Source organism: Lipophrys pholis (assembly GCF_963383615.2).
Source record: "Lipophrys pholis genome assembly, chromosome: 13".
NCBI classification, from domain to species: domain Eukaryota; kingdom Metazoa; phylum Chordata; class Actinopteri; order Blenniiformes; family Blenniidae; genus Lipophrys; species Lipophrys pholis.
Genome location: NC_137632.1, coordinates 12,801,502 through 12,823,627, shown reverse-complemented (window position 1 = coordinate 12,823,627; position 22,126 = coordinate 12,801,502). Strand labels below are relative to the sequence as shown.

At 41.9% G+C, this 22,126-nt stretch overlaps 1 protein-coding gene across 1 annotated transcript in view; it reads left to right on the top strand.

Annotated features, from left to right (window-relative positions):
- Positions 1–22,126, top strand: part of myo3b (myosin IIIB) — a 60,183-nt gene that overhangs the window by 3,573 nt on the left and 34,484 nt on the right. The window contains exons 5-23 of the mRNA XM_080479147.1: positions 693–797; positions 1,084–1,183; positions 1,800–1,876; positions 2,629–2,774; positions 8,285–8,350; positions 11,610–11,765; positions 14,552–14,636; positions 14,734–14,850; positions 15,274–15,378; positions 15,632–15,715; positions 16,233–16,435; positions 16,507–16,605; positions 16,695–16,809; positions 16,918–17,044; positions 17,781–17,991; positions 18,791–18,938; positions 20,595–20,748; positions 20,927–21,015; positions 21,670–21,799. Coding sequence (XP_080335273.1) covers positions 693–797; positions 1,084–1,183; positions 1,800–1,876; positions 2,629–2,774; positions 8,285–8,350; positions 11,610–11,765; positions 14,552–14,636; positions 14,734–14,850; positions 15,274–15,378; positions 15,632–15,715; positions 16,233–16,435; positions 16,507–16,605; positions 16,695–16,809; positions 16,918–17,044; positions 17,781–17,991; positions 18,791–18,938; positions 20,595–20,748; positions 20,927–21,015; positions 21,670–21,799 — 2,317 coding nt within the window. The remainder of the gene's footprint in view (positions 1–692; positions 798–1,083; positions 1,184–1,799; positions 1,877–2,628; positions 2,775–8,284; positions 8,351–11,609; positions 11,766–14,551; positions 14,637–14,733; positions 14,851–15,273; positions 15,379–15,631; positions 15,716–16,232; positions 16,436–16,506; positions 16,606–16,694; positions 16,810–16,917; positions 17,045–17,780; positions 17,992–18,790; positions 18,939–20,594; positions 20,749–20,926; positions 21,016–21,669; positions 21,800–22,126) is intronic.

Below are 22,126 nucleotides of genomic sequence, written 5' to 3'. Positions count from 1 at the left end.
TGCACAATAGAAATAAACTAAACATGTATGACGTCGTCGGGGAGAACGTAGCAGACTATTTCCACTCTTTTCGTCATTTCTATTCTCAACTTTACAGCCTCATGATCAGTTCGATCACAACAAAAAGAAATAGAATAGTTCAGGAAGATTGTGCTTCTAATGTGGAGCGTTGTGTGCTGCCATGCTTGTATATGTGACTGAGGAGGAAGGAAGATAAACAAGGAACATTATTTGCTGAAGCGAGTTAGTGCAGTATTATTTTGTTCTTTTTTTTTTTTTTGTTGTCTATTTTAGAAATATTTTGACTTTGTCGTCAGGCACACAGTACAGACAGTTATTTACCCTAAACGATGCACCATGTTACTGACACTAATCATAACTGCATGTGTTTTACGCAGCGACAGTTTACACAAGTATTGGAACGTAAACGTGAGACCTTTTGACTTTCAGAACCACGGCGTCACAAAACCGTGAAATCTTCTTGAATATACAAGCAGTGTGAAAGTCGGCCTCGGTTCACTAGGAAATCCCCCCAACATGAATATTGATGCTCTCTTGCTGCTCTGTGATGCCGTATTTCTTCCTCTAAACTTGTGTGTGTGTGTGTGTGTGGGCCAGCTCCCGCCATGAATCATAATCTAAGTGTGGTGAGTGATGGACGAGTCACTGGAGCTTCTCTGTCTCCTTCCCAGCTGTGCAACGGCGGCTCCGTCACAGAACTCATCAAAAGCCTGCTCATGCGAGGCCAGCGTCTGCAGGAGCCCGTTATCTCATACATCTTATACAGTGCCCTCTTGGTAAGACGGCCCCTCTTGCAAAGCCGCTAATGTTTGGGAGGAGGTGGGATGCAAACACTTAAGGAGAGAGTGAGGCCGGGAGAGTGCTGCTCAGGATTTATTTCCAGCTGGGGACGTATGGCAGGCAGTTATGAATGTCTCTCCTCCTGAACAGCTGTGGGAGTTCTTTTATGTAGTTTGCACTGCTCCACTTTTAATGCATCATATTCTAATTTAGACGGATGACTGATACCGCGATCGTGATTCATGTTTAGCACCTTGTTTTTTCCTGTCAAATAACTTAAAGGGGCTCCAGCATTTGCACAACAACCGGATTATCCATCGCGACGTCAAAGGGAACAACATTCTCCTGACAACGGAAGGAGGAGTCAAACTGGTTGACTTTGGTAAATAACCAACTTTGACACTCCCAAAAAAAATGGGCGTCTCCGAACTATTTTATCTTGAAGTGCAAGGTTGGAACAATTAGTCATTTTTGTCACGCGGTCACTTGTTAAAAGGTCCCTGCAGCACGTCACTGCAACATTGTGAAGGTAAACACCAGAGGAGGATAAATCACTGAATGTGCGCCACACTTTAGTCCCTTTCTCACCATAACATCATTTTATTTCATGGGCCGTGGCTTTAACCCGGGGCTATTATTGCTCATTTAAATTGCATTATTTGATCCTTTGCATATTAAAAGAAAGCTGCTATAGCAAATGACTTTGAGTCACCCCCAGGCATGTTTATGTCCTCTGTGTCATGGAGATGAAGTGGACTCACGCTGATAAAAATCTGTCCTACATAATTTGAAATGATTATAGCCCATTATTATTACTGCTTGGCAGGTTGCCACACTAAATTATATGCCAGGATTTATTGATTAATTCAAACATTTAGTATCTGCTATAAATCCCACTTTTATTTTCGGGGAAATTCACACTGATAAACACACTACAGAGAGCTCTAACTCTTAATTACTGAAAGCAGGGGCTGAATTTCATTGTCATTTGGATTTAGGTGTGTCAGCTCAGCTGACCAGTGCACGGCTGAGGAGGAACACATCGGTTGGGACGCCGTTTTGGATGGCTCCAGAGGTCAGTGTCCTCACACTCACATGCATCGGTAACACAATAGCACAAACACATGCGCACGTGTTTTAATGTCGTCCAGATATCTCATTTTAAGTGCCACACAGAGAGAGCAAAAAGAGCGAACGCCTGGGTTATTTCTGTGCGACTCTCTCTCTCTCCCTCCCCGGTGTCATTGTGTATTCCCCTCTTGTTCCCCTCCACGGGTGCAGCTCTCGAGGTCGCCTCAAGGTTAATAGCTGGGAGTCTGTGGCCCCCTTGGCTTACTCTTTGGCAGAAATGAGGTGCGGTGATTGGGCTGCTGGGGAGGGACCTCGGGGGCAATTAGAATAAACTCAGCTGTGAAATGTAGTGTCAGTTATAATTATTGACTGTGCAGAGGAGAAGCTCATACCAACAGCTACTGAACTGACCTACCTCTCAGTTTTTAAATGGGCCATAAATACACTTGGCTGCCAGATTTTTTTTTGGCACTAAGTAATAGACCGTGCGAACAAAGACTGAAAATTAAACCTCATGAGCCTTTTTAACAATTTTCTTTAATTTATGATACTTTTTCTCTAATAATAGTGGAAAAAAAACCTGCTCTTTTTTTTTTTTTTTTTTTTTCAACGATTCAAACCTAATGCACGAGTGAGCTTTGCTTCTCTGTTGATTAAAAAAAAAAAAAAAAAGAGTTAATGTCACGTCATTGCTGGATTTTGTCACGTTTGGGATAGAAATGGACTCATCTTGGCCACTATTGTGTTACTTTACAGGTCATAGCCTGCGAACAGCAGTACGACTACTCATATGACGCCCGCTGTGATGTGTGGTCTCTGGGCATCACAGCCATTGAGCTGGCGGATGGAGACCCCCCGCTGGCAGAGATGCATCCAGTTAAAGCCCTCTTCAAGATCCCCCGGTGAGTCCAGTAGAGGGCGCTCCCACCACACAGCTGGAGTCTGCCCACATGAGGACACTTCACATGCTGCCCTCCTCCCATTAGCTCCAGGATGAACTGGATCTGACATCAGAGGTGATGAATAAAGGGGAAAAATGTTAATTTAGTTATATTTTTTTTTCGATACTTTGATTATTTTTTTTTTTATTATTTTAATGTGAGTTTAAATTCATAAAATCACAAATAAAAGTGAATTGTTAGGGTTTGATCCATGGTCCTTGTTGCGGCTGCATTTTCATCTTCCCTATCTGAAAGGCAGCATCTGCTGAATAATCAGTGTTTAAAATCTTCATCATCAAAAAAAAACTGCTGTAGTGTTTGGCCTTAAAATTAATGCAGTGATTGAATCTGTAAAAATATTCACGGCTGGAAACCGTGTGCGTCTGATGATCATTTGAGAGCTTTGTGGCTACACGCGGTTGACCTTTTGTTATCAGCACAATCGTGCAATTATCTCTCAGTTAGGTAGAGATATGCCCCTCTGATTGCAATTTGCATTGGTGATTAGCTCCATTCACATTGAGATGAGGCTGTCACCTCCTCCCCGGCACAATATTATCTCCTCCCCGCCAAGACAGAGGAGCATGCCTTGTGCAGCAGGAATTATGGGGGCTAACGCAGCATTTCATCAGCGCTGGATTTTCACCAGAATGTAAAATAATTACAAATGAAGGGACGGGTGATAACAGGATGCCTCGGTGGAAATGTCTCGGGCATTTGCACTATTACACATTACTTTTTTTTTTTTTTTAATGAGGAGATGTTGCTTTAGGGTGATGTTTTTGAAGAAAAAAAAATTAAAGTAATCTGGAAATGGATGAATGATTTCTGTCAAATTGCAGCCATGTCTCCTCCTCTAACAGCAGTGGTAATGGGAGATGACACGTCAGCGTCCAGTCAGATTAAACTCGCTCAAGTTTCTGAGACTTTCTGACTTCGGGAATAACAAGGAGGCTGATCAAATCGGACGTGTGTCTTTAACATCAGTCCCTCTCTGTTTCAGCCAAAATACATATATATATATATTTTCTCTTTTCTGTGTGAACTGGGACCTTAAAGGTTCAGTGGTTGGGGCTTGTAAATTACAGTGAATGTCGTGAACCATGAAATGATTCTCTTAACATGTCATTTATCTCAAATATATTTCCCCCATTGCCACAGCACGGCAGACGAAATCACGAGGAAACGCCTGTGTAACTCCTGTATGAATTACTTTCCAAATACGGAAATGTGTTTCACCTTTTGGTCTTCGCTGGTGAGGAGAGTGATTCATGATGAAGTCAGACGATTCCTCCTCGCAGGTTTTCTAGATTGCACAGTTGATTTTTTTTATTATTTTTTTTCCTTTTCAATTTTTTACATCACAAACCATTACCAGCTCTTCTGAAGTATTGTCCTTGGGTGATCCATGTTTTATGAAACCTATGCAAGCACTAAAACAGGCAATAAGCATTTTCATCATTCGGATATTTTACAGTCGCACTCAATAATGCGTTTCCGGACTAAAGGTTTCACTGTCATGTGGTTAATCTTGTCTGTATCACCTACTTTATCATGGTTCCTCTTCAAAGCACATCCAGACAGTGAAATATAAGACGAATACCCCCGGCTGAGAGACACGTTATACAATAGTGTGGCTGGACAATCTGTCTCATCAAGCTTCAGATTTAATGGCTCTTCGGTGGCGGGAGAAATAAACACCGGCTGCGATTACCACGTTGAGTCCCGGGGCCAAGCAGCACCTTGTCGTTATGTTTCTGTGGCGCTCCAGGAAATCTGCACGGCGGGGGAAAGGTTCTCCTCCCAGCAGGCTTCAAACGATAAGAGGAGCTCTGGTACCTGACGCTGATGAGCTCCATGAACGAGGGTCACCTTGGTGTGTCGTCTGTTTGTGCTTCAGGAATATCAGCCACTTGATGAGCTGTGACATACGGGCGGACGATGCACACGTTTGAATCGCAGGCTGTTCTAATTTTTACATTTAAGGCAAGGTGTTTGTGAACCTCCCCACCCAGGCTTCACCTGCTCTGTGTTATGATTAAAAGTAATTGAGTGTGTTATGGTGTGTGTGACAGCTATGTGATGTTCATGGTGACCATGAAGGAAGGTAATGGAGCATGTCGGAGGGCAAAGTTGTAAAATCATCAACTGCAAAATTAATTACTGACACTCAAGACAAAGATGGTCTCTGATAGTTAATTTGCGGAAAGGTTAATTGCTTCAGTCAAATACACTCTGAGCCACACGGTCCAACGGGGGTCCGTGTAAAATCAGACCACATTGTGTAAAGTGTGTTGTAAAGGATAGAGGCAGGAGGGAAAGGCGTCCAAGGTTGTGTTTATTGGTTGCTGCCGATGTCATTCCCATAAAACAAAAAAACAGTACATCTGAGCACGGGCCAGAAGAAGCACCATCGGAGATGAAGGAAATGATGGCTTGTCAGAGGCAACAAAGCCTCATGAAATCGTGCGAGAGAGGCAGAAAACTACTGACCAGTGTGTCCTCCTCATAGGAAGGAGCACAATTCTAGTCTTTCAGCGTATGAAAAGTCAATAATGTTTGAAACCTCTGGGCTGCTCACGTGCAGAATGACCAGGTGAAACATCTGACATGGATCCTCAGATCATACCTCCAAGAGATTTGAATAAAATGATGTCCAGAAGTTTACTTCTGGACAATAAAACAGTTTGCAGACATGCAGGCACCTGTGGATGCTTCACTCTTTGTTTTCAGCGTTAGCAACGTGGCAATGTTGATTAATCAGAACAAACAAACTGAGGCTCAGTGGTTGTCATCTGTTTTAAGTATTTAGTCATGAGCTACGTTCTGAAGGAAGAAAGAACCGAAGACAACGAAACAAGGCTGAGAAAGACACGCCTCTCTGTTTTATCAAAAGCTTATCAAAGTTATTACAGTTCACCCTGTGGGAAACATGAATGTGTCACCCATATCCAGTGTCGAGTCCATTTACTGTCCAAAACCTATTATCTACTATAAACAAACAAACTATTACACTTGTACGATGTCCTTTAAACCCTGGACAGAGTAAAGTAAGGACACTCTCACTTTTTGAAAGCTCCGACACTGACGCAGTCTTGACCCCTGACAGGAGACTGGTCCGATGGTTTTCCAATCACGACTTAAGGCTTTTATTTCGGCCACCTTTGATGCAGTTATCTCACTGCACTCTGTGGCGTCCTGGACTGCAGCATTGGCAATGTAGCTGCCACAGACATGATGAATGTGGCAGTAGTCCTCCATATTCATGCATGTATGCTCAAAGAAGCGCCGCCGCCGTGCCCGCAGTGATGGATGAGCCCAAATGTTTTAAGCGCCTGGCCTGCTTGACGAATAAGTCTTTATTTTGGCCCCTTGTGCTCATTCTCTGTTACGTTTATATAAAGGCCACCGGTTTGCTTTAAGAAGCCAAGCGCCCTCAATGGGGTTTGTCCTTCAAATCAGGGAAAATCCAACAGAATTGTTCTTCGTGCTTTGTGTCTAAAGTATTTGGTTGATTTATGAAATCTAAAGGATGAGGCTTCATGTTGTGACAGCAACGCTGCGTTTGTTAAACTACCAGGTTTATGATTCCTCAATGATGACCCAGCTTTATCGAACCTAAGCTGACTCAGCAGATCCTGGCTGACATTGGTGCCAAAGGAAGGTGCACCAGACTGTTTGCCAGTCTGTCACGAGGCAAACAATCATTAGCACACGTACAGGCAATGTTGAGACTCTAAGTAGCTTCATACTGGGGTTTTAAAAGTGTAGAAGGATAAGACCTCCCTTACCCCCCTCACCATATTGTTCCCTCTGACCCTTACCCTTCACACTTTATCCCAAGCACTAAGTTTTGGTAGAATAACAGGCTCTCTGACATTTTTCACATCATAAGTTGCTCTTATTGTTGATGGCTGATAGGATCTATATTCAGTTAAAAACTCAACCTGCAAGTTCACTGTTGTCTATTTATCAAATCCTTTTATAGATGCAACTCTTGTAACTTTTATCCCCCTAAAACGTAATTCTATTATAATCTTTGATCATATAATAACACAGTTATACCATTTGCTTATTTCTTCTCATCATGATGAGAAAAAAAAAAAAAAAACATCCTTCAGTTTTTTCACACACAAAACTGAAAACTGAAGGCTCATTGTGCATTCACAACCCACTATGAATTGAATGCTTCCTGTTTCTGAAGATTTGCAATGTTAAATATCCTGTGGGAGATGGAGAAATTGTAAATTATACATATTGGCTATCATATTCAAACACTGGCCTGATTTCCGTCTTTTTTCATGGCTTAGTTACAGCTGTCAGGAGCTGTTGACACCTCTCTGATTTTGCCTCAATCCACAGTGAGGAGCGTCTGACAGTACAAGCACCGCCCGGACCTAAATTTGAATAAGCCATTTGTGTTTACAATGTGAGCCAGCACTCTCACAAATACTGAAAGAGGGGAGGAAGAGAGAAAAAAAAAAAAAAAAAAAACCCGGCCTGAATTTGCTAAGCACAATGAGTGCACTTGACAGTGTTATCAGCAGTGCACTGCTATATTGACTTTGTAATGTATAAGCAGTATGGTACAACATCAAGGCGAGAACGTGTCTTCAGGCTCATATTAGAGGTTGCATTGAGGCAGTCAGTTACTGGCTTTGATCTGCACTTTGGAAAGGATTGCCTGTCTGAATTCTTATCAAAGACTCCACTAAGTTCACTCTGTGGAAAATGACAGATTTTGTACCCCGACATCCCCCTCTTGAATCTTAAAAAAAAAAAAAAAAAAAGGATGTTAAATATGTAGCTGTGTAATGTGCGGCGGTTTCTGCTTCCAGTTTGTTTACCATACGCTGAATGAAACAACTTTGATATGGATTCATGTTTTTCTTCTTCTGCTCCCGAGACTTGAACTCGTGTAAAAACGCGTGTGAACTGATTCCCACCGTGTGTCGGCGTCTGGAGCGGGCGTGTCGCCGCTTTCCCCCCGCCGGGGACCAGAGGCTCAGCCTCCAGCTGTCACCCTGACAGCCCCTTGTGAAGATGACTGTACTCAGGCCCTCCCCTGTCCAGCCTTGGCTTCTCGCACAGACCTGCCTCCTGTCATCGGGCGCACTTGAAAAGTGTTAGCCTCATTATAGATGGCCTCCGTAAATGCTGCTGACAGAGGTATAACTAGCCCCCATAACTTTTGGCTCCCTGTGGCAGATGCTTGCTGCCAGACAGTGGAGCAGCAGTTATCGTTTGTCACTTTTTTCTTTTTTTTTTGCTGCGCCTGCCACCGACCTGGACCCCGACCAACTCATCCTCACACCAAAAACCCTCACAGGAGTCCGACGCTCTGCCTGCCAGCTGTCATTTGTCAACTCGCTGTGGAGACAAATCTGTGCAATGTGCTGCATGTAACTCAGGAGCGTCTTCAAGAAAAGTCCCTCATCTATTTGCTGAATTTTGCTGTGATTTTGTTTCAGAAATCCTTCGCCCACATTACAGAATCCAGACCAGTGGTGCAGGAGTTTCAACCATTTCATCGGCCAGTAAGTTGACCTTGTAAACCTTCATCTGGTTACAGTCTTCAGGCATAGTGGGAACAAGGAAAACTACTGAAAACATCCCGTATGAAACAATTTTTCCATAAAGAGAATCAGAAAAGTTGAATAACAGCGAGGAAAACAAATAGTGCCACAAAAAACATTAACACTACTTGTAATTCATCACACATGGTACACATTATAACAGTAACCAATTTCCCTCAACGGAGCTTTGTTTTTAGAAAATAAAAGCAGGATTTGATTTAGAACTATCTTTCTTCTATTAAGCAGCAACAAATTATGAATAACTAGTGCTCAAATTCATTTCCAAGTTTTTAATTGTTTTTAAATTTCACGTATGCACACAGACTACAAACATAGCAAACAGAAGTATTGGATGCAAAGTTTTCCGGACATTTCTGGGTCCTAAAGGTTGCAGATCTCCAGTGACTCAATCATTAAATTCACCTGAAGTTCTAATCAAATGATACACGTGTTATTTTGTTCTGTTTGATTTGTAAAGTGCTGTACTTTCAATGGCCCGGTTGATAGACTCCACCACAGTTCTCACCATTCTCTGATGCAGAACTCAGCATAACAATGATTTTTCAACAAAACATGTTTAATTAACAAGAGTGAAAAGAAGCGGCAACAACCAACATGTAGAAACCAGCCGACCGCTCTTATGAAGGTCAACTAATGCTTATTACTCTTAAATTATTGTATAAATAATATAAAAAGTTAGTTGCAGAGCCATCTCTGGGAAGATAACATCAGCGATTGTTAAAACTAACCACTTCAAGAAGCGGTGCGGAGGGAGACAGCAGCTCTAAAACTGTTTTTTATCTTAGATGAAATTAATGAGTCACCAACAGGTAATAAGACTCAGTTACTAATTCCTCCCTGTTAATCGTAGCTTAATTACAGTAATAACGTTACTTTATTACTGTGTCTTTGTACTATGGAATATCTAGATTGACACAAGACAATTAAACATGTTTTTTTAAAGATAAGTTCAGTGTGTAGTGTGACATACTTCAGCATATATGGAGATAAAGTCCTTTAAATCAGGCCCCAGGTAAACATCAGCGACAGCAGCTGGTCAGTGGGCGGGAATGTGCATGTAAACTCACGGGGAGCTGAAATGTATATTTTATGACCAGATTCTATCAACCCCCTCTTGTCTTTCTATTCATTGACTTTCATTTGTGTAAATCTGCCACGGCGGCACAAACTAATTCACCTGAGTTATCAGCTCTAACTGAGGCCCTGATAACTTATCATTTCCTCCACTGTGCAAAGCGAATGATGTCAGAGGTGGCTGCTGGTGGTTGTGCAAGAATATACAACCTTAATATCGGCGGCAGAGAGCCGTGTGAGTCTGAGCCACGATGAGGAAATACAATTCAATTTGTTTGGGAAATCATTTCTGTCGGCATGCTTTGTAGTGAGCAGCAATGTTTGCTTTACTGGAAAAACTAGGAGTAATTGAAAGAAGGAAACAATAGTGGCCTTTTCGTGTCACTTCTTCAGTTATTGATTAGCTGTGACAGAATTGAGGCTTATTTTCCCTCAAACCAAGAGTCAGTGGTAATGTGTGTTGTTGTTGTTTTTTTTTTAAACCTTTATTTTGTTTTTACAACATCATTGCTGTGTTTTCATTGGCTGCATTTTGGATCGCTGCTGTGTAATCTGGGTTAATGGATTGTTTGATAGCATATCAAGGTTAATCTCGTCAAACAAAGCCCCCCAGAGTTCAGTGTGGGGAGGCTGGACAATGTTATCAAGCTTCGCAGGCTGTTGGTGAAGCCTTTTCAGCTCAGTCAGGCCTGTATGTGTGTGTGTGTGTGTATGGGGAAATCTGGGAAGGTGGGCGGGGGGGGGGGGGGGGGGGGTGGGGGGTGGGGGGGGGGGTGGGGGTAATAAATCCATCACCGGCGTCTGCACTTGGGCAGCCAAAGATCTGACTCCTGTGACAAAGTGGCCCCGCTGTTCAGCATCCCGGCAGCACAGTCCCGCTAATAGCAGCAGCCTCTGCCTAATGTCCTGACACTAATGAATTCATGGAATTAACTTTCAGAGCCCAACAAACTGATAAAAGAAACAGAATTTCAGTGCAGATTAGGAGGTCGGAACTAGATGAGTGTTTTCCTGCTATCTGGCCTCTGTAGTCACTGGTGTTGTGCTGCTGCCTCTCTCTCACACACACACACAGAGCTTAAGTTATGATTTGAAGTCTCTCATTTATTGTTTTTGAATGAAGTTTTTATTGATGATCAGCGAGAAACATGCATGTAAATCATTTTCCATTTCCTCTTCAGAAATAGGAAGAAATGAAACAAGTAGCAGCATATAAACAAATAACATTCAGCATTGACTTTAACATATTATTTAAATCTATATTGGTATTTCAATATTCATATCTATGCTCGTATATTATCGTAGGTTTCTAAAGTTTTAAGTCTGTTTTAAATAATCTTTTCCTAGTGGGATGTAAACAACTAATTATTGTACTTTATGTATGCTGTTATCTTTTCTTCCTTATACATCTCAGCTTTAATGTCCACCCATTCATTTGGACCTGGGCACTCCTGTAAAAGACATTCTTTTCGAAGGGTCTTGTTTGTCTGCCACTGACAAAATATTAGCTGTTTGTTTAATTTTCAACCTCCTTCAGGCACGAGTATATGATATATGATTAATAATAATAATAATAATAATAATAATAATAATAATAATAATAATAACATGTTACACAAGACGTATGCTTGTATATATTCTGTCTTGTAGCAACTAAAAACAGCCAAAGCTTCTGTTGTTGTTCTTTTTTATTGTGCAGTGTTAAGGTGTCAATATCAGTGGGGTTATTTGTACCAGCAGCAAACTGGCAGCTGACTCCCCCGCTGAAGAGTAGCTGCAGGCCCGTATCACTAAAGTGACATCACCTAATGGCAAACACTGCACATCACAGATAGGACTCACTGCTGCGCTGCAGCCGGGCTTGTTTGGACTCAGGGGCCATGGTGACGGTGACCATGTGGTACTGAGACGGACGGGAAACGACAGATAGGGACCCAGATGTTAAAACCCTTGCGAGGAGCTCCCTGGTGTGTGAGTGTCACTCAGAGCTGATCCAGACAAATAGGCCCACTGCAATGCTCAGGTGATTGCACTTAGCTGGTGAGGATGTGTGAATGATAATTTGTCCGTCTGTTTTCTCTCCTGATTGAGAGGAAGTAACTGTGCGATGCTTTGCGTTCACAAGGTGTCTGATAAAGGACTTCGAGGCGCGCCCGTCTGTCACCCATCTCCTGGAGCATCCCTTCATCAAGCAGGCCCACGGTAAAGATATGGCCCTCCGTCAGCAGTTGGCAACTCTTATCCGAGAGCAGCAAGAAATTGGCTGCAAGGCCAAAACCAAGTAAGTCTCTTTATGTGTATTTCAAAAGCTCACAGGAGAAATAACAACCTGCGTTGGCAGCTCGTACTGCTTCATTTCAGTGTTGCAGATCACTGTATTGCAACTGACAGGCTTCGAATGAGCGGTGATATTTCTTCTGTCCAGTAGGGGGCAGGCACTCATCTCGTTACAGTCAGGCACAGACATGAGGATGGGGCCCAGTAATGGACATTACAGTGTGATTAAAGGGAAGTTCAAGGAGCTTGACTAATTCAGAAGGAGTGATTGTGCTGACTAACCTTAGAATAATAAATCCCATTTAGACCAGTGTGGATGTGCCGGCGCTCTGCCATAGTACAGAGTGCTTTTCCACTCAATTAAACCCTTGATGGAGTAAAAAAACATATAGATTTACTCCTTAAAACAGGTGACATTTACTGTACTGTCTGCTAGTTTTTAAATGAGCTCATTAAAGTTATTTTCTTTTAGAATTACAGTAGTGTCTGCAATCCAAAGCAACCTATTTTGTACGGTCAGATAAACTGAAATACAGACATTTAGAAACACTTTTGAGGAAAAATGTCATCTGTTATGAACACTTCACCCAGACACTCTGGTGGCAGCAAATGACAGAGCAGGAAGTCTGCTGTTTGCTGGAGAAATACTGACTTTGGCAATGCTTAATCTTCATTATAAAGGAGTTTGCTGAACCTGCCCTTGACTGAGCGTCTTGATGTCGTGCCAGCTCTGTTTACTCCCGAGAGTGTGCAGAGTCGGAGCCTGAGCCTGATCCTGAATTCCTGTCCACAGTGAAAGTGGATAATGGGATTAGGAGCTTGTAGGGCGAGAACTGGGCTCGCCTGGTTTAGTCTCTCATGCCACAGATCAGCAAACAATGGCTCCAGATAAGAATAAAGACATAGAGAACTTTAAAAGTAGCTGCCGTAGGTGGAATAGTGTGATTTACTTCAAAGCGGGTGAGAGTTAGACGCTTGAGGTCTCGATTCCTTCTCCAAAGGGACATGATGACGAGGATTCACTTTATAGCAACCACATACCGAGCATATTTCTTTGGTGCTGCATTTACACTATATTCAGAATACAAAATTATTACAAAGGCAGAGGAAGAAGTGATTTCTAACCTGGAGCTTGAATTTTTTTTTGGATTTGTTTGATTGATAATTTAATATAATAGAATATAGATACAACTTTTGAATGGCAGATGTAATTATTATTTATGATATTTTGAGGGGTGAAAATAAAGCTGGATTGTATTCATGCTTTTTCAAGAGCCTTAAATCTCATTAAAAAGCTAATTGTGCATTTGTCTTGCTTTATTCTGACTTTGAGAACACCAACGCCCAAATAAAACAGACTTAAAGTAAGTAATAAACCTTGCTGGTTCGTAAGCTGAGATTTGTTGTGACTTAATAAGAAAGTACGACCTCTGCATGTATCCAAGATAAGTCACTGTAAAAAACGTCCACCTGTTTTGCTTTAAACCACTCAAATTTAGGATCAAACAATCTGAGCCGACACTTGGTTAATATGTATATTTTTAATGTATCCCAGAGACTCTCAGCTATCTTTGAATTTTTCAAAAACCCTACTACCTCTAATTAAACATTATACACTAATTCCATTGGACCGAGTGCCATCGACTAGACACTTTATGATCACTTCGTTTGGTACCACTGCACATCCCATTGTCCAGTACAACAGATTCAACATAAAGTCGTCATTTACATCCTTAGAAATATTATTAATTTTGTGGATGTTTCTACTGAAGTTGAATGGGAAAAAAAAAACTATAACTAAAATAACTACTATATATATCTATATATAAAAGAAAATATGTATTTTCTTGACTATGATAATGTTTTTGTCCAATTTTTTTCCCCACAGGATTTTTATATTATAAGGTTTTATTAGTGGCTGTGATGATCCATAATCAGTATAAATGATCTCACACTACTTTAATTTAATGGCGTGTCTGTGCGTGTGATGTAATGTGAAACTTAGATTTTGCTCTAAATAATATTTCATATTGTTATTTTGTCTCCATTAAACAGAAAACCAACACTAATGTGCTCAGTTCTAAAATGTGTATCAATCAAATAATAAATAGATTCACCCTTTCACCCACTCTTCATGACTTCTTAGGAAATATTGAGAAATGATAAGGGAAAGGCATCCCCCTGACCCTCAGATGTTCCCTCCCTGAAGCTCTCTGGCACCACACAGAGGAAACCTGCCGTTAAATAACTGCCTTGAATGGCTTAGAAGGAGCATCTGAAAAAATGATTGGTGCACCTTGGATTCAGTAAAGGATGTATTCGGATAGCTACAAGCTCTCAACGATCAAAACAGGAACGTGTTTTGTGAGGATTTCACCACATGGACACACAGAGCGACACACGATGACAAAGATACTGAAGCAGCTGAGCCTTGAAATTCACAGAAATGGCTGAATGCCCACACAAAGCAGCCGACACTCAAGTGTGACTCAATTTTAGAATTTTTCTTTGTCACACTCTGCGGCGTCCCCAGAGGTTTCCATTGAGCCAGCTGGGCGTGGGTTGACCTCTGCCCACCGGGGCCCACTGGAGAGTGATAGGTCAAAACACAGATGAAGTGCAATCACAGCCTGTGATCATAGCAGCCGTGTCTCCTGGGAAAGCTTAAAGGGCCTCACACAAACCCTGGAAGTGACTGGCTCTTATGTTCAGCCAGTCAAACTGCTGTTTCTCATTTGACGGTCACTTTACGGCTTTCTGATGCATTTCCATGTCCTTGGCTTCCTATAGGCACGAGCGGATCAATACTCGTAAAACCCTCATAATAGAGAGCTCCCCGGATGATGATCTGGTAAATCTGGAGTTCCTGGATGAGGTAAGATTTAATGTGTATACCTCATGGATGGCGTATTGATCGACCCCAAGGTGCGATGCTCTTGATTCGATGTGTGTGTGTTATTTCCGTTCTCCAGGAGACAATAATCAACCATCTGCACAAGAGGTATGATGAGCTGCAGGTGTACACGTACGTTGGAGACATCCTCATCGCTCTCAATCCTTTCCAGAATCTCAGCATCTACTCTCCTCAGGTCTGCATTGAAACCTTCGCTCAGATGTTTCCACGGTTTCTCTCGCAGTGGAAGTGACGCATGTTTGTGCGACCCTGATTCTGCCTCGTTGTGGACTATGTCTATAAGGGTTGTGAAAGCATATATAAGCAAAGAGCTAAAATGAATAAATATAAAAATATCACTTGAAGATGAAAACACAGAGATTTAAAAAATAAAATAAAATGGGACGCCTCTAATGGACAGTCGGCTGCATTTTTCTCTACTTTCTCTCTTTTTTAATATCAAATATGAGGAATTAGCAGACACCACATGCTGTGAGGTTTGCTCACCACAAGAGACTCAGTAAACTGCAGTAAATGTTTCCCTCCTCATATTCTTATCATGATATTGCCAGATAACGTTTGGTAAAAAAATCCTGTGAACGCTTGTGTTTCCTATTAGTTCTCTAAGCTGTACCACGGCGTGAAAAGAGCTGAAAATCCTCCGCACATCTTTGCTACGGCGGACGCAGCCTACCAAGGAATGGTGACATTCTGCAAAGACCAGGTACTACTCAGAAAACTCATGCAATAAGTGGCAACATCCTAGTTTGTGCTTGTGAAACTGATGAAACGATAATGCAAAACTTTGACGGGAATTACTTCTGACACTTGCAAAAGCAGAGGTGTTTGGCTTCTTGTGAAAAAAAAAGAAGAAGAGATTTATTTAATTCTTTTGAACCTTGTAAATAACGATGGAAAATGTCTGGAACAATCTTGCCAATATTTCTGGATGGATGAGTTGTTTCCTCTCGCTGTAGTGTATCATCATCAGCGGAGAGAGCGGTGCGGGGAAAACAGAGAGCGCTCATCTGATTGTTCAGCATCTTACCTTCCTGGGAAAGGTAAACTATCAGAAATGTCCCCTCTGGTTTTAAGGTACAGATCAGGGAAGTGTGGCAGGAGGGGGGCAGTCGTATTGAAAAATTAAACTGTATCCTCACATGTGCTACAATCAATATGTGTGTGTAATTCCTATCATCTCATTTTTATCATTAAAATGAGTGTTTAATGTTTGAATAGTGAGGCCACCCATTACAGACATGGTTTTCCAAGATTGGATTGATCATGTACCTCATATTAATTATAAAAGATATTTAGTCTTGCCAATTTAACATTAAAACGCAATTTAAAAAACAAAATTCATCAGGTGAGTAATATAGTCCCTCCACTTCACTGTAGGGGGCAGTGCTGAGCATGCAGGCTTTTGTACAGTGTGACAAAAATCATAAAACATAGCTGGACTGGAAAAAAATATTTATAACTTGAGAGTTTTCCATCGACATTGCTTGTGTGGACCACTGCAGAAACTTTCAACTATCTCACTACATCACTTCAAAATAAAATCCTTGTTGCCCTCAGGCAAACAATCGGACTCTCCGCGAGAAGATCCTGCAGGTGAACCCTCTCGTGGAAGCTTTTGGAAACGCCTGCACAGCCATCAACGACAACTCCAGCCGCTTTGGCAAATACCTAGAGATGAAGTTCACGCCGACTGGGGCAGTCATCGGGGCCAAGATCTCCGAATACCTGCTGGAGAAATCGAGGGTCATCAAACAGGCGACGTAAGCGACGCCCTCGCCTGGTCCCACTGGTGCCGCGTTGCTCTTCTGACTGCCGAATGTTTTTCCTTCAGGGGGGAGAAAAACTTCCACATATTTTATTACATATACGCCGGACTTTACCACCAAAACAAGCTGAGGACTTACAGGCTGCCTGACGGGACCCCTCCCAGGTCTGAGCTGCAGTTTGACCTGGTTGATCCTTCCAGTTCTCACGTCCTATCCCGACAGGGGAATGACATTTACTGCCGTGCGTCTGCAGGTACATCGACAGCCGCCACAGCAAAGTGATGCAGGACATCGTCTCCAGCAAACTGTACAAGGAGCAGTTTGATGCCATCCAGGAGTGCTTCACAAACATCGGCTTTACCGAAGATGTAATACAAGTTTAACAACAGATATCCAACATTCGGTCACAAGCCTTTCAATTGCTTGAAAATTGTGTTTCACGTGTGTGTGTGTGTGTGTTTTTTTATTCTTTTCAGGAGGTCAACTCTGTCTATCGCATTCTTTCGGCCATTTTGAACACCGGCAACATTGAATTTGCTGCCATCACGTCCCAACACCAGACCGATAAGAGTGAAGTGCCTAACCCAGAGGCCTTAGAAAATGGTAAGATGCCACGTGTTCATTATATTTTTCTAGTTACATAAACGGTGGCTTCAACTGTTTTTTTGACCAATTAATTGAATTCTTAAGTCACAAACGACCTTGTTTGATCTCTATTGGACCGTACCAGTAAAATAATGAGTATATTAACCTAAATTGTTCTTGTTTTAGTGTGAAAAAGTAGGAGTGCGTCCTGAAAATGTCCACATTGAATACACTTTTCAAAAAAAAAACTATTATGAACTTGAAGGATTTTGAGGATAAAACAGGAGCTTCGTTTTGTTTTTCCTTGAGGAAGAAAAGGTGTAATCTGAAATCCTCCCTGAGTCTCTTCAGACTTATGTTATTAAAAACCAGTCGGTTCTCAGGCTGCGTGCTTTCTGCCGCCTGTTTTCACAAACAGAATGGTTTTGATGTGATTTTGCTGGCAGAAAAAAAAAATGGTGACTTTGCACAGCTTTCACTCTGCAGAAACTGTGTCACGGGGGAAATTTGTTGATGTATATTTATGCTGTTAAACTGTTTAGGTTCTTTAGTTTCATATCAAATGTGTTTGTATAAACGACTTCTATATGCACTGTAAAAAAAAAAGAGAAAGAATAATAAATTCACCATTTGCTGTTAAAATGACAGAAATCTTGCACGATGAAATTATATTAATTCCAAATTCACGGGCATAGAAATGTGCAGAATTCCTGCCAGTAAGATGCGCTATTGACTGTCACGCTGTTTTCCTCAGCCGCTTGTCTCCTCAGCATCGGCCCCGAGGAGCTCCAGGAGGCGCTGACCTCTCAGTGTGTGGTCACGCGGGGCGAGACCATCATCCGCACCAACACCGTCGACAAAGCCGCCGACGTCCGGGACGCCATGTCCAAGGCCCTGTACGGACGCCTCTTCAGCTGGATAGTGAACCGCATCAACTCGCTGCTGCAGCCTGACATGAATACCTGGTGAGGACGTGCTCGGTGATGAACATCTGTGTGGACGTCCACTAGTTTCTCTCTCTCTCTCCACCGATTGTCTCGGGCGTTTCTGCAAAGCTCTGATGACCTTTCTTGGAAGTCTGCGGAGGTAGATGCAAACATGCAGAGGAGAATATCAATGGGCGAGCACGAGACAAGCAAACGGGGAGCATAAAAAGTTTTAATAAATTTTTGATACAGAGTTGCGTGCAGAGAAAATAATGTTCAGATGATTAAAAAGACTTCAGAGAGACTGCAGAGAGGCTTTTCATTGATCCAAAAGAATTCCTTCATAAATATGAGCGTTGACTGTCAAGGAGTGGTCTCTCACAGACGCACAGAAGCCAGAGTCCCTGTCTGCATTCCAGTCATCTTTGCCGCTTCCTTATTGCCATTAATAACCCGGTAGCACAGGCGAAAGGTGACCTCTACGTACAGTGGGTAATGACTGATCATGAAAGTAGCAGCTCCCAGCACCCAATAAAAAATGCAGGCTCTTAAGTCTTCATGCTGTGTTGTACAAGTGTGTATTGTTTGCGCAGATATCGAATATGTCTCAGGGTTGAATCAATGGAGACTGAAATAAAACCATTTAAGAACCTCCGACTTTTTGAAAGCCGATGTTTATGATTCTTCATCAGGCGAGGGCCGTCCAGACCAGACTCTTGTATTTGGGTTGAACTTGGATTATCATTAAAGTTTTATCAATTAATATGGCTACTGGGGATTTGCTCGTTCCATCGCACAGAAGAATAACTTTGTTTGTCCCCCTTTTTCCCCTTTGAAGTGCCGCAGAGAGCTGCATGAATGTGGGAATCCTGGACATCTTTGGGTTCGAAAACTTCAAGAAGAACTCGTTTGAACAATTGTGCATCAACATCGCAAACGAGCAGATCCAGTTTTACTTCAACCAGCACATATTTGCCCTTGAACAGGTAGGATCTTGATCAGGAAGAAAAAAAAACCTAAACTGTTCAAACACAAAACACATTTCCTCTTAGATAAGTGGCATCCTGGTATTTCCCTTCTACCCCTCTTAACGTTTCATTTTCCTCTATGATCTTAAAGGACACCTGATCCCGACCGTTGTCCAAACACACTCAGTCACTTGTAGGTGTGTGTGTGTGTGTGTGTGTGTGTGTGTGTGTGTGTGTGTGTGTGTGTGTGTGTGTGTGTGTGTGTGTGTGTGTGTGTGTGTGTGTGTGTGTGTGTGTGTGTGTGTGTGTGTGTGTGTGTGTGTGTGTGTGTGTGTGTGTGTGTGTGTGTGTGTGTGTGTGTGTGTGTGTGTGTGTGTGTGTGTGTGTGTGTGTGTGTGTGACCGCTGATCTGTCCAGGTTGTATTCAGGCCTCATGTGCAAATGTGTTACACATTTAATGTTTCCTAAAAAAACAAAAACACATCTGTTTTATTTTGTTAATACATATGCCTGAATATCATTTGAATTATAATTAAAAAACAATATGACTGAGTGTTTACACATTCATCAAGGCAGAGACGCTCTCAACATGATCATTTTGTTTATAGCTTGTAGCTGTGAGAAGTAAAGGATTGTTTATACAGTTGTACCACCTCGAAATTACTCACTTAATTGATTTAATGAAGCTGTTTACACTGAAGTGCGAGAGGTGTCTATTCTGCTTGATGGAAATGAATAGACATTAATCAAGAACCATTTTGCCATAATGCTTTTAAGTTTGCATTGACTTTTACAGATTCCCTTAAAAGGGAATTACAAGATAAGGCAGGGGCAATTTTTTTCAAGTTGCACATTTTATCACCAGCAACTCTGCTCTGATTTACTTTGTGGAGCATTGAATAGAATAGTATTGCTGAAGAATACAAACTAAATCATTTATTGGGGCCAAATGCCTCCCTGATTAAAACCTTTGCTCGTTCAATTACATTTCCAGCATTTCCTTAAACACAACTGTTTTCAGAAGCAACATTCAGGCTTTTCACATTAACAACAGCAGTGATCATGGAAAATGGGGCCTTTAGCTCGTGAAAAAGTTTCTCCCCTGGTGTCGGGCGGGTGCTCGGTGAAAGTGGGGATTTTAATTTGGTGGCGACGTCGTCAGTGTTGCTGTACACAGAAGCTGATTATTCTGAGTTAATGACTTAAACATGAGACCGGTTTAGATCCATTGGTTCCACCACTTTATTAGTAAAATATATATTTAAAACAACTTTTTGATCTGAAATTAAACAGATGCAGTGATATGATGTGACTCTGGGTTATTTGCACATTGAAATAAATTATGAATAAGTAAGTGGCTCTATTTGTTAGTTTGGAGCTGCTCTGCTTTATGCATTCAGTAAAAGACTCTATTATGCTGTAAACTTCAGCCAGAGACACACACACACACACACACACACACACACACACACACACACACACACACACACACACACACACACACACACACACACACACACACACACACACACAGCCAGCTGCAACTGTTTGATTCTGTTGATTAGAAACTAGTTCTCCCTTCGCATGCACAAATCATATCTAGCCCAGATTGGTTAATTGGGTCATTTAGAGAAACCATTAACAGACTATTCTGCATTCACTGGTTCTAATTAGATGGAGTACCAGTGCGAGGGAGTGGATGCCAGCCTGGTGGAGTACGAGGACAACAGGCCCATCCTGGACATGTTCCTGCAGAAGCCCATGGGGCTGCTGTCGCTGCTGGATGAGGAGAGCCGCTTCCCTCAGGCCACTGACCAGACCCTAGTGGGTAAGACTGGAACTACAGTTCATCCAGCTTTGACTTCCAACATGACAATCAAAAAAAGCTGAATTATATAACAACTGAAACGTCAGTGAGTGCAGCTGCAGGTCATGTCATGCACGGAGCATCTATCCACATATTTTTGTATGTTTTTTGTTCTTTCTCTTCCACATCTTGTTTTCAGATAAATTTGAGGACAATTTGCGCTGCAAATATTTCTGGATACCCAAGCGAATGGAGTTCTGTTTTGGAATTCAACATTATGCAGGAAAGGTAAGAAGCACAATATTGAATCTGTGCATCAACTCACTGGCGGCCATGTTTGTGGATGTAACAATGAATGCATATTTGAATTAACTTGAATTTTCAAGATTTCACTGGACAATAAGTATTTCAAAAAGACATTACGATCAAATAATATCCTTCACATTAATACTCTCGTCATTTTAATGAACAACTTACACGATTAGTCATTTCTACTTTACTTTGACATGTCTAACCTATGACTGTTGAGACAAAGTGACATGTCTTTTGTCTCTTTTATTTTGAGAAGTACTTGTTCTCAAGGTTTTTGTCAATGCAATAGAATTTTTTTTTAATTTGTGCTTTAGTGCAAACAGATATGTGAAGGTACACAATGTGGCACAAGATTTCCCAAACCCCTGACTTGAAGCATTCATAGTGAGTCAGTTCTGTAGCAGTGAGTCAAAAGCATCATGCACCTGTACAAGAAGTGGCAACGGAAGTAAAAGCTGTTCAGCCATCATTCCACTGAACCTTTGTTTCCCAGCCGTATTGTGTTAAATACAAAAGTTCACTGAAAAGTAACATTTTCCTGATATATACATTATCATAAATAGATGATACTGATATCTCCACCACACAGAAAAATGTGATGAATGTTCCTGTCTTCTATCTTTTTGACAGGTGATGTACAATGTGAATGGGTTTCTGGAGAAAAACCGAGACACTCTTCCTGCGGACATCGTCGTGGTTTTGAGGACGTCGGAGAACAAACTTTTGCAGCAGCTGTTCTCCAGCCCCTTAACTAAAACAGGTATGCTACGACACAGGCCTCGGTGTGAAATACAGCATGTTTGGAAAACCTCAGTGTCTTAACAGGAAACATAATTCCACCGCTAACCACGATGGAAATGGAAACTTTCCTTTGAGACTAACTATTGTTAACGACTGCGGCGCCGTATTACTCTGTGAATGGTGCCGCTGTCTCGGGCCTCCATGACTGTTCAGGTAAGTGGGATTCTTAGATGCGGCTCCCAGGCACCCACTGGTCCCCCTTCATTCCAAGCCTCTGTGTGCCATGCCCGGATAAATCTGCAGTTTCCATTATCTCTTGAGAGGCTCATCTCTCTGCTCGGCGCTC